Here is a 12,135-nt window from a genome sequence, read left to right as displayed (position 1 = left end):
ACAAGATCTAATAAAACCACAAAACGCTCCATTATAACATAAGTTATAAAATAACTAATTTGATATATCTATAATTTTTTTTCATATTTCAATAGTTGAGAATAAAAGATTTGAACCCCGAGATATCACTAAAATATAACTTTTAAATTATAGTGAGCTTTAAAAAATGGTAAAAAGAAAGAAAAATTATAGGATGGGTTTAAAAGGAAGGAAGAAGTAGAACACTTAAGTACTTAACACGATAGCCGTTTGTGTCCAGCCAATGAGAGAGCAGGAGTAGCCTAAAAAGGGTTTTAGTTTTAGGGCTTTTTTTCATTCATTGTACTCTCTCTCTCTCTCTCTCTCTCTCTCTCTTTGACTCTTCTAAAGCCAAAAGCTATTAAGCTAGGGCACTCCTAAATCCAAATCCCAAATCCAATTTTTCTTCTTCTTCTTTTTCGAATTCGTGAAATCATCTGTAGCTAGCTTCCAAATGGACTCTCAAGCCAACGAAGCTATCCTCGACGGAGAACCTAACGACGTTAAGTCTTCTGACCTCAGAGAAGACGACGACATCATCAACGACAAGTCTCACTCTCACTCTTCCGACGGAGCTAGCGCCGGGTTTCTCTCCTCTCTCTTAAACTTTTCAATTTTTAAGCTCTGTTTGGTTCCTAAGAAAATCTATCAACAACAATAAAATCACCCAAATCTTGGAAAAAAAAAAAAAAAAAAAAACTTAGTAACCGTTTCAGTTATTCGTTGTTTCTCTAATACTTTCTTGATTATTGGGAAAAAATTTTAGGGGAAAAATGGATGGAAAAAGAAAAAAAAATTCGGAACTGAAGGAAATTTGTGTTTGATTTTAATTGTTGGTTTAATGCTCTTGCTAATCAAGTAGTTGTTATGAATAATTAAGATGAAAGTAAAAGATAAGGAAAAATTTTCAAGAACTTAAGTAAGAAGGCTGTATTTGAGTTTACGTTAACTTCTTGTGTGGATAATAATTTGCGTGTGTGTGTGTGTGTGTTTTTGATCTGTTTGTGATTTTTTTCCTGTTTGTAATTTGTTGCAGAAAAATCTTTATAGGGGGCTTAGCGCGAGAGACAACCGATGGTTAGTTATTTTTATAGTTGATGATGCTTTTTTGTAATGTATCAAATGCAGTTTACACTTTACACCACTTTTAAGTTTGGGTTCGTGTCTAAATTGGTCGTCTTGGCTTTCAAAACTCGCAATTTACGCCATGTTGATGTGCCCCTTTTCTTATATTACATCACATTTTCACCAATAATCATGCCCATCCCTTTTGGGTTCATTAAAAGAAAAGTTTTAACGGATGTTGGCAACTAGGTCTAGCTCAACTGGCACCTCCTCCCCTTATAAATTTAAGGTGGGGGCCATGGAGGGTGAGGTTGTTGGTTCAAGACCCATTGAGTGCGTGTGTAACCTACCAAAACAAAAGGTTTAGCAGATGTTGACGGAAGGGGCACACTGACATTGTTGTAATACTGATTTAGAAGCGATCCTAAACTTAAAAGGTGTAAATAATGTTTGTCTTTCTTTTTTCTTTTTTATGTAAGTGTTGTTGATTTTTAGTGGGACATTTATGAGTTTTTGTTTGGTTCTTCTTTTGATTGTAATTGTATTATGCAGCACAATTTGTCAAGCACTTCGGTAAATATGGTGATATTATTGATTCTGTGATAATGAAGGACCGGAAGACTGGGCAGCCCCGAGGATTTGGGTTTGTGACTTATGCAGAACCCTCTGTGGTTGATAAAGTCATTGAGGATACCCATGTTATTAATGGGAAACAAGTAGGGTTTTTGTTTGATCGTGTCAATATTGAGCTAGAATTTAGTTGTTTTTGCTTTAGTTGTTGATTTGATTTTATTGGTGTTTTGATGTGATGTTGGGGGGCATGTAGGTGGAAATTAAGCGGACTATCCCGAAGGGAGCTATTGGGTCTAAGGATATCAGGACTAAGAAGATTTTTGTGGGTGGAATTCCTGCAACTGTGAATGAAGGTTGTTTCTTCTATAGTTTTGTGGTAATTGTCTTTTTGTGAATATAAAGGTTGTTTGCATATTAATTCTGAAAGGGGAGCTATTTGTTTGTTTCAAATGAGCAGATGAGTTCAGGGACTTCTTTGCGCAATTTGGAGAGGTCAAGGAACACCAGATCATGCGGGACCATTCCACCAGTCGTTCTCGTGGGTTTGGGTTTATTTCCTTTGATACAGAGCAAGCAGTTGATGATCTCTTGTCCAGGGGTAACAGACTGGAGCTGGCAGGAGCTCAGGTGAGCAGAGTGCTAACTAAAATGAACATTTATTTTTCCTTTTTGTATGTTCTTAAAGATAATGTCCCTATTTCTATAACCAGCCTTTGTATGATGTAATTACTAGCTAGGGGACACATAACATATTAGTTACTAGATTATTTATATATAAAAAAAAAAAAAAAAAAAAAAAAAAAAAATACTAGTTACTAGATTAAAAACGAAGACTATTATTATTCAAATGCAAATTTTTGCCCAAAGGGCATCATACAGAGCTTGCAAAGGACTTCTAAATTTTTTTTTTGAAAAAGTGAAAAAAATGCATCTATTTATACTTGAATGATTACATAAATTTTTGGTGGGTGGGGTTGTGTATTCGTGGTTTACTCCCCAGGGATTGGCCCAAAGTGTCCTCCCTCCCTTGGTGAGGTTCCATGTTATTAAAAATAAATTTAAAAAAAAAAATTCAAAAAACCATAAACTAACATCTAAGTGGGGATGTTTTGACTATTAGTTATGTGCCAAACCGAGTGGGTTTCTTAGGAAGTACTTTGGTGTATTAATCATTCATTATTGGTTAACTTTATGCTATATCTTGTTTAGAATTTTTTTTTATCCATATCAGCTGTCCCTCTATTCTTTGGCATCCATCAAGCATGGTGCCTGGTGTAGAGTTCATAATTTTAAATTTTTATATAGTTTATATGCCAACAATGTTGTTGTTTTTGTAGTCCTTAAAAAAAAATTCTGTAGATGGATGATGTTAAGGAAAGTATTTCCAAAAAAATTTGCACTATTTGGTGGCTTACTTTAGCGCCTACTTTCAGATTTAGAAATATTCTAATAAATTCTACTACTCCAGATGTGTTGTTATCACTGTTGAAGTGATGCATAATTTGGACTTTATACAGAAAGTTAGTTCTAAGATGAAAGGACAGGAAAAAAGGAATTTAGAATTTAGAAAAAAAAAAAAGAAAAAAAAAAAGAAGAAGAAGAGGGGGGTGAGGGTCGGGGGAAGTGAAACTAAGGATATCGTTTTCTTCTGTGATTAAACTAATTAATATTACGTCTTCTAAGCATACGAAAGATAAGAAGATTCTTGAATTATTTAACACATATGCTGTTGTTCGTACTGAATAGAACCCTTTTTCAATTATGAAGCATTGTAATTTAGGTTCATGTTTCTTTCTTGTAGGTGGAAATAAAAAAGGCCGAGCCAAAGAAGCCAAACCCACCACCTGCCCCATCCAGGCGTTATAATGATTCTAGGCCCGCATTTAGTGGTGGGTTCAGAGATAGTGGTTATGGTGGATTCGGAGGCAGTAGCTTTGGAGGTGGCAGTGGTGGTGGATATAGGTCAGGTGGACCCTATGGTGGTGGCAGGAGCAGCGCTTATGGTGGTTATGGTGGAAGTGAATTTGGTGGTTATGGAGGATATGGTGTTGGTGGTGGTATGGCAACTTACAGGGAAGAGCCCTATCTAGGATACTCGAGTCGTTATGGAGGAGGAGGCTTTAGCAGAGGTTATGATCTAGGAGGCAGTTATGGTGGACCTAGTGAGAGTTATGGGGGATATGCTAGTGGTGGTAGTGGTGCTGCTGGTGGCGGCTATGGGAGTAGTTATGATGCCAGTCTTGGTGGTGCCTATGGAGGGGGTAGTGCCTCCTTCTATGGGAGTAGAGGGGGGTATGGTGGTGGTGCAGGGAGTGGTAGTCGATACCATCCTTATTCAAGGTAGAAGTCATTGGAGGAGGAATATTAGGATTATAATTTATAAGCGTACGGAAAAATGCGAACCTGTCTCAGTTTGTAGCATTGAGTTTCAAGTTTGTTAGCTTATGTTTTCGGATTCTTTTATTTTGTTGAGGAGGTGGTTTTGAATGTTTTTACCCTTCTGTCCTAGTAGTGCAAGATAAAAGATCTGATTTTAACTTTTCATTCGGTCGACATTAATGAGCTGCAAATTGTGCAGATGATTGTATTATCTCTGGTTCTTGAAAGGTTACCTGCAGACATAAGTGGCAATTAATCTTCTTAACATTGTGTTTACTCATTTTCATTAGCAGACCATTCTTGTCAGTTAAGGAAGCACTCAATTTATTTCTTATGTTTAGCGAATCATTTTAGTTCCAGCAATGCCATAGACACAACAAATTCAGAACTTTTTTCACAACATTTGAGGTAGCAGATTATTGTCTCCGTTGTATACCAATCACAACTTGTCACCTTAGCACTCATGAAAAAAGTTGTGAAATTGGTTGTGCATCTAGACTTATTGTTTCAGTTTTGCATGGACACCAGTGGCTAGACCTTGCTGTTCATGGTCATAATTCCTCCGGATGTCAACTCTTTAACATATATGTTACATGGATAGCTGCCTTGTTTCATAAAATGCAATGTTCTGATATGTTAGCTGCTTTCTATGACTTAGAACCATTCTTTTCGACATGATTGTTACATTGCAACCGTGACTACATGAGCTCCTATGATGGAAATGGAACAAATCTCAACCATTGTTAGTTTAACCTTTACTATGTTCCTGCTGAGTCTTTCTTCTGGGTGAATTGGATCTTGGCGAGAGTTGATGTAGTATGAATTTGGAACTGATCTGGGTGTGAATGCATCTTAATCCTGCAAGATTTTGAACTTTAACGTGGGTGTCAGTTTGGTTTAATAACTTTTGATTTGAACGGTTTGGAGTGTTAGTGACTATGGACGACTTGGCAAACTCTTGGACTCGCCTTACTCTTTCCGATAGAGAAGGGCCAGGGTGCAATCTCACACATGATGATAGTGTTATGGATTTTTCCATTGCTGCAAAATTTTGACAAGAATAGCTCTCAATGTGGAGGTAATATTGATGGGTTTGATCTAGGTTCCTCTTCGGTGGCCCATGCCTTTGTATTGATTTGATAAATTTATGCTATCAACAAAGTATAAGAAATAACATTCAGCTACTCGGCTAAGTTGGGTGTTTAAAACTGTAGTATATTATACAAGGGTGAACTGAAAGGACGTAAGTCATAGCTGCACATGAAACGGTGTCTGTTTCCACATCCAAAAGCATTTGCAACTTGTTGAGTGTAAGGCTAGGGATGTGATGTGATACTTGAGAACTACGGCAACAAAGACGGCAGGTGATGGTTAAAACCATAGCTTTGCTCTCATATTTGCTATTTGTTGCGAATGTACATTGTTTGAGTATTTGCAAATTCTATATTTTTACCACAATTATGTTACCAACTAATGTGCCTGTTTGTTTGTTTTTTTCATTGTAAAACCTATTATGAAATGTGCAATTCAATATCCTTCATTCCGTATTCACAATCTACAAAAGATCATTATCATCAATTTGTAATGAAAATTTAATAAATGTTTTATATAATATTTCCTACATATTAATTTATTCTCTCTCTTCAATATATAACTAAATTATTTTAAGCAATTCCTCAAATACTCCATTAGGCCTGAGCCAAGTTGGTCTAGGGCTCAAGCCAAAACTTTGACTGAATCACTTCTGGTGGTTAATTTAATAGCAGAAACCGCCATCAATTGCGAAGAACCACAATCTTGACTATTTGATCTCTCATGGACAATGAAGGGTGATGGGGTAAGGATCTCTAGATCTTCACTTGATCTAGAAACCCTTTTAGATCTTTCTCGATCATTTTTGTTGTATAAAATTCCAATATGGGAAAATCAACACTCAAATTGAAATGATCAATTTTTTGGAGACTTTAAGGGTCCATTTGGATAAACTTATTTTGCTTAAATTGAAAACACTGTAGTAAAATAATTTTTAAATGTGTGAATAATACCGTGAGACCCATTCTTAATGAAAAAGTTGCTGAAAAGTGAGATTTGTGGGTCCTATAAATAGTGTATGGGACCCATTGATGTGCTGAAAAGGGGTTGAAAAGTCAAATAGTGCGGCTACTGTTCATGAATAGTGCATGAACAATAGCTGTTTGTCTCCTGAAGCGTGTGCCAAAAAAAAGAAAAAAAAAGAAAGGGAAAACGCAAGACTCAAAACGCAAAACGCCAGACGTGTATCCAAACCCACACTAAGTGTGCACTTGGGAAGTGTTTCATGTTTGTGCGTTTTGCTGAAAAAATGTGGGTCTCACTGCACTATTCATGAACCCACAAAAGTCATTTAAACACAAATTTCAATATAAATTTGAGTTAGCACTATTCACATATTTGAAAATATTTTACTACAGTATTTTCAAAAACAAGTTTTCAATTTTCAGCAAATAAATGATATCCAAATATACCCTAAGTCATCGCCAACCACCTCTTGCCATTGAATCCACTTAAATCCTGATGGATCGGTTTGGATTGGGCGGGTGGGTCAATTTGAACTAATATTTTGGACAATTCTAAATACCACACTATACAATGTGGAAAAGAATTTATTTCAAAACAAGAATCCTCCACAAACCAAGCCCGAAATGGCAATTCATTTTAGTTTACAAACTGAACTTGGGCTGCAAAGTCAGTAGCCCATGGGCCACCCCTGATACGAAAAAAAATTCCAAATAAACTTCCTCCAACTCAATAAACGTTGTCGTGTAATCACAAAAGAAAAATCTTCTATTTTTTCTGGCTTTCATGCTCAGAGAGAGAGAGAGAGAATGGCGATGGTGTCATGGAACTTGGGCCTAGGTGCATCTCAAAAGGTACGTAGATTCATTCCGCAACTCAATTCTTAGGTTTTTTTTTTTTTTTTTTTTTCCTTAATATTTTATAATTACATTCTGCTTCTCAATTTTCCCTTCTTTTTTAAATAATTAATTAAAATTTTTTAATATATTTTAAAAAGCAGAGAGAGGTACCCCAACTCCAAGTATTATGCAGAAAGAAAGAGAGAAACAGAGACAACAACCACCCTTATAAAGTCATCGAAATTACGCCTCCGCCCAAGAACCTTGGCATTCGTTGCTTCCCCTCTGTAATTACCCACTATTCTTAGTATCTATTCTACTCCTTTTTTTTTTTTTAATTTATAATTATTATTTTTTATCTCCATAATCAAAGTCACATTCATTTTTATAATTCTTAGCTATTAATTTAGACTAACAGCTTGGAAATGATTTTTATTTATTTATTATTATTATTATTTTATTTGGGACATACAATCCAAAATGAAAGAACTACAATAGTAAAGTAGATATAATGATATATATAGCGGTTCACATTTTAGTGTTGAAAGTTAAAACTACAACTTACTATCATCATTTTGGACAGAATAATGCTAGAGCCAATTTTTTTACACAACGGCTGACATGGCCAATTGTGATTGGAGCAACGCGATTTTTATCCCTTTTTAGTTTAGCCACAAAGAAAAAGGATTGCGTTTGCTGTTGGCGTCTTGGATGTCGATAAGTACCTGTATGTATATGATGTGTTAGTTAGGCCTAATGGATGTCTTTGAAATGTTTATTAATTTTCTACATCAGTTTGCGTGCTAATGATCTTCCACAAAAGAAGGATGTGTACATCAATTAACTTTAGAGGCAAGACATTACCCTTTTCTAATAATTTTTTTTATATGTTACTTAGGAGATAAATGCAAGTAACTTGTAAAATACACTATAGATGGGCATCTCTAGTAGGCTTTTTAGGAGCATACTAGCTAGGTTATACAAAAATCAATAATCACATGTGCAGTATGAATTATGAAACCTGGTCAACTATCACATGCCAAATGTCAAAATAGGCCAAGCATTATTGGAATCAGATTAAATTACGTATGACAGAAACAAAGAAATGTGATTGCATGCAGCTAAGTGTATATAGAAGTGTTGTGTTGTTGGTCAAATTTGCAAAATAAATAGAGGCACAGAGAGAGTACTTGATTTTCATCCACAATTCCATTGATGCAACACACTTTTGATTGACTGATAGCAAGAAGAACAATCAAAACTTAGTCCCAAAATGTTGGAGTTGCCTATGAATCTGCAAAAAAACTAGTCAAGATTGGCTACATGTATTTTTGATTGACTCATGCTTAAAAAAAAGATTTTAAAATTTGCATTGTTGCAGGTTTACACTGGTAGTGAAAGGCAATGAAAGGTGTCCAAATAAGTATAGACTATAGATTACTTTTAATGTGGTTTGAAGGATGTACTCCACGTAGCAAAATGGTCCCAAGAAAAGATGCTGCTAGATTAGCTATGTAAATAACTTAAATTTTTTTTTTAATGGATGATAAGGAAATCTATTGAAGGTTGTATCATAGATAACGATGCTAGTCTATAACACACCTTGTCCTTGCTTGCTCTATAATAGATCTCCAAAGGTAAAGAGAAAGATGAGGGAGAAAGATCATGCAAATATTCTTTTTGTGCCATGTGAGCTTCGTGGCTGGGACTGGGGTCATCCCAGAGAGACAGAGATAGTGAAAGAACTAAAGACAGCATAACATGTTGGATTAGGATATAGAAAATTCTAGCACATACATTATTGTCTGCATATTTTGTCATAGTTTGAAAGATATGAGGAATGCATTTACTAATATATGTTGGTTCCTTCTTTCAACACTAATGCTTCAATGCCAGAACATGTTACAGGAAAGACATATGGTCCCATGTGGCATCAAATTTGCTTAATCAACTGTAAATTTCAAGTGCCATTCTATGTGAATTGGAAGTGTAGATAACTAGCAAAAGACGTTCCCCTTAAATTTTATGTACACCCAACAAATTTTTTGCTGTTCTGTCATGTTGCTGTTATTGATGTATTCATGGATCTGTAGGCCCAGCATAGCTTGTGAATGAATAAACAGCTGAACAAAATGTTGCAATCAGGGTATCCATGTTTAGCTGTATATCTCAATTGTACCTTGTTTGTTGCAGAACTTGCAATGTGGAGAGAGTGTAACAATAGAAGGCCAAGCCTATACTATTTCAGCTGTAACTCATCGATACCAGCTTCGAAAGGGCAAGTATGAACCAAGTGAGAAGAGGCTTGATGTTTTGTCAACAGGGAGATACATCCTGAATTTGTATTTAGAAAGTTTACTAGAACAATCTTGATGTCTATTTTATGAATAACTTCCATTATATATAAAAATTAGGCTTTGTATAACTAGATTGTACAGGACCACTGTTTTAAATTGCATCTTAATGCTTTAGTTGTAACAGCTAAAAAACTGTGCAATGAAGCTTTAAGTTAATGACTTAATGCAACACTTTTACTTGTAAATCATAATGGTATTACCTATATTCATTTAGTATGTTCAGTTTATTAGATCACCCACCAACCAGCCCAACTAACCCTATTTCTAACCTAACCTTTGGACCAAAGTGACACCACTTTTCTGTCTTTCTGGGATTCAAACAGCAGGACCCCAACCCCTTTATGGACTTGAATGCAATAAGCTTTGTTCCCGTAACTGTAAAAGGATGTACAAACCATGCTCACTAACACTGTTTTGTAACTATCAACAGGATTTGTTTGCCAATAATTAGTACATAGGGCCACATTCCATTCTTGAATTGTGAATTACTAAGGATCTTTTGTATGCTGAGCCTGAGCTACACTACAACCCATCACAATTGCCCCATCTGTTCCCTAAGTAATGCTATTTTCACAAACATTCCATCTTACAAATCAAGTATACTCTTAATGCTAAAGTGACCAAGAACATACAAATTCTCAATCCTCTCTATTTCAAATAAGAGAATTCGATATACGTTTAAGATTTATTTCTTTCATCTAATAGTTTTCAAGATGTCATGTTATTCAAAATTTTAAATAACACTGTATTAAATACATATATAGATTTATAATATTTAATTATTCAAAATTTTAAATAACACTGTATTAAATACATATATAGATTTATAATATTTAATTAGATTGAAAGAAAGTTTTTTCTCAGCAAAAAACTTGGAAATTTGTTCTCAATTGCAGCACTTGATCCTAGAGGAAAGGACCCATGAAGCGAGAGCCTAGCTAGTGAGATTACTGTTACTAATTGAGAAGTAAACTCTTCAGTGTGAAGCGACCAAGAGGACTTTGGTTGTAGTTGCTGCACATGATCCTAGAGGACAGGAAGGAAGCATGAAAGTAAGTGCCTAGCTTCGTGAGAATTTTCGTTAGTCATGGATTTGCTGGAGAAAATGATAGCGTACATTGCACACTGAAAATGATTGTTGAAACATGTTTAGTTGATTGGTGACACTAGTCACCACAAGCCTGGACATCTTTGTCTCAGAACCACTTAATCATAATCTAAAAAACGTGTCAAGTTGTAAGCCTGCAATGGACTGGTTGGGAAAGTCCCCCTCCTTTATCATGGCCCCCACTTATATGCAAAATTTTTATAGGTCCGTTAAAATAGTCTTCCCAAAAAAATAAAATAATATTATTTAGGTAAATGTAGTATTATCTGGTAATATTTTATGGGAAATACTAATAGATGCTCTTAAAGTAATAGTTAACAATTCATTCAAAAAAAGTTTTTATGGGAAAAAAAAAAGTAATTAATATTTTAACAATTTTTTCCATTTTTCATAAAAGTTGTATTAAAATCTTCCTAAAATGAATTTATTAATTATTAGTATCCAATAGCTTGACCCATATTTTATATTTTATCTCTTATATTGATTAGTAAGCTAACTCACACATTTATATAGGTGGTATCATTTAGTTAGTAGGAAGGATTATTTCAACAATCCATCCTGGGACATTTTTACGAAACATGATGTTCTTTACTTTCACATTAAAATTATATCAGTAAAATCAATGATGAAAGTGAGAACAATGAGCACCAAGTTAATTACTCAGTTATATGTCTCAAACCGTTAAAAATGCACTATTGTCCATTGGATTAGAATAAAATTAGAGGTCAAAGTAAGGTTATAGTTAATGGAATGGAACCCACACAATGAGGCCCACTAAAAATATGGGAGGGGATTTGTTATGGTCATCATCACGAGGGACTACTCAACCACCGTATTCCCTCCGTGCCTACCGTCTGCACCACATACAATAGTACCTACGTGGGTCCCAATTAAAGCCCCAAGACTAGATTAGAACAAGTGGTGGGTCCCACTAGCGTGGCACTCCGGCCCCTCATGTCGCTAGAGATGCCATTGCCGGCATTGTAAAAGAACTTGTAAAGTGAACATTGATATGGGCACCACCACCTCTAACAAAAAAACAGATGATTGTGGCCTGCATTATGATCCATAGTTTTTTTTTAGGTAACTTTTGAGTTGATTTCTTTTTGTACAATGTTGTCCAACCATTTTTTACAACCCTTATCATCAATAATTATATATAGATATATTAAATTAATAATAGTTAAATTTTATTTCAATATTAGGTTATAATCCGTAACGCCGTACTCATGTATAAAAACATATAACAATAATAATAATGAAGTGGTTTTCATTTATCTAAAGATAAAGTGAGATAGTCTTCTAGATTCTGACACAGAGTATTATAAATGTGTCACTGGACATGAGGTGTAAAATTAGAGAATTATTAAAAACTAATTTAAATTTTTTCTTAGAAGAAAATTTGGATTATGATTATACTTTGACTTAAATATAATATAGTATATGATATATGATTGATGTCGAGATAAAACTTGATGCTTAGATGTTTTAAATGAATTATAAAATTTTAATACTTTCATTGAAAGGTTTTTTTTTTCTTTTTTGGATACCATTCATAGGAAAGAAACCAGGAAACAATACAAAAGTTTTTACAAAAATGTTGGATTAATCCAACAGTGGTTGGTTGGCATCCTAGTAGCTTGCTCAGCTATAGTAGTAACTTTACACAAAATAATCCTTGGTACAAAAAAGGATTGAAAGACCAGCCTGTTCTGTGATAGGGACTGTAAATCTGTGAGCA

At 34.8% G+C, this 12,135-nt stretch overlaps 2 protein-coding genes across 3 annotated transcripts in view; both read left to right on the top strand.

Moving 5' to 3' along the window:
- LOC126714791 (nuclear pore complex protein GP210) overlaps positions 1 to 4,315 on the top strand; it is a 39,838-nt gene extending 35,523 nt beyond the window's left edge. Inside the window, exons 37-41 of the mRNA XM_050415103.1 lie at positions 1,055 to 1,095; positions 1,636 to 1,799; positions 1,910 to 2,009; positions 2,114 to 2,283; positions 3,458 to 4,315. Of these exons, the coding sequence (XP_050271060.1) occupies positions 1,055 to 1,095; positions 1,636 to 1,799; positions 1,910 to 2,009; positions 2,114 to 2,283; positions 3,458 to 4,000 (1,018 nt within the window). The 3' untranslated portion in view covers positions 4,001 to 4,315. The remainder of the gene's footprint in view (positions 1 to 1,054; positions 1,096 to 1,635; positions 1,800 to 1,909; positions 2,010 to 2,113; positions 2,284 to 3,457) is intronic.
- A 2,494-nt stretch (positions 4,316 to 6,809) lies between these two features.
- Positions 6,810 to 9,471, top strand: LOC126714790 (uncharacterized). 2 transcript variants are annotated; one of them, XM_050415102.1, is made up of 3 exons: positions 6,810 to 6,944; positions 7,091 to 7,216; positions 9,123 to 9,471. In XM_050415102.1, the coding sequence occupies exons 1-3, from the start codon at positions 6,900 to 6,902 to the stop codon at positions 9,300 to 9,302; spliced, it is 351 nt and encodes a 116-aa protein (XP_050271059.1). In that variant the 5' UTR covers positions 6,810 to 6,899; the 3' UTR covers positions 9,303 to 9,471. The 2 variants fall into 2 exon arrangements, with proteins under 2 accessions (XP_050271059.1, XP_050271058.1); XM_050415101.1 differs by having other exon boundaries at positions 6,832 to 6,944; positions 7,088 to 7,216.
- Positions 9,472 to 12,135: the final 2,664 nt, after the last annotated feature.

The sequence above is a fragment of the Quercus robur genome, chromosome 2, assembly GCF_932294415.1.
Source record: "Quercus robur chromosome 2, dhQueRobu3.1, whole genome shotgun sequence".
Taxonomy (NCBI): Eukaryota; Viridiplantae; Streptophyta; class Magnoliopsida; order Fagales; family Fagaceae; genus Quercus; species Quercus robur.
Note: the sequence above shows the minus strand (reverse complement) of the source record. Positions and strands in the feature narration are given on the sequence as shown.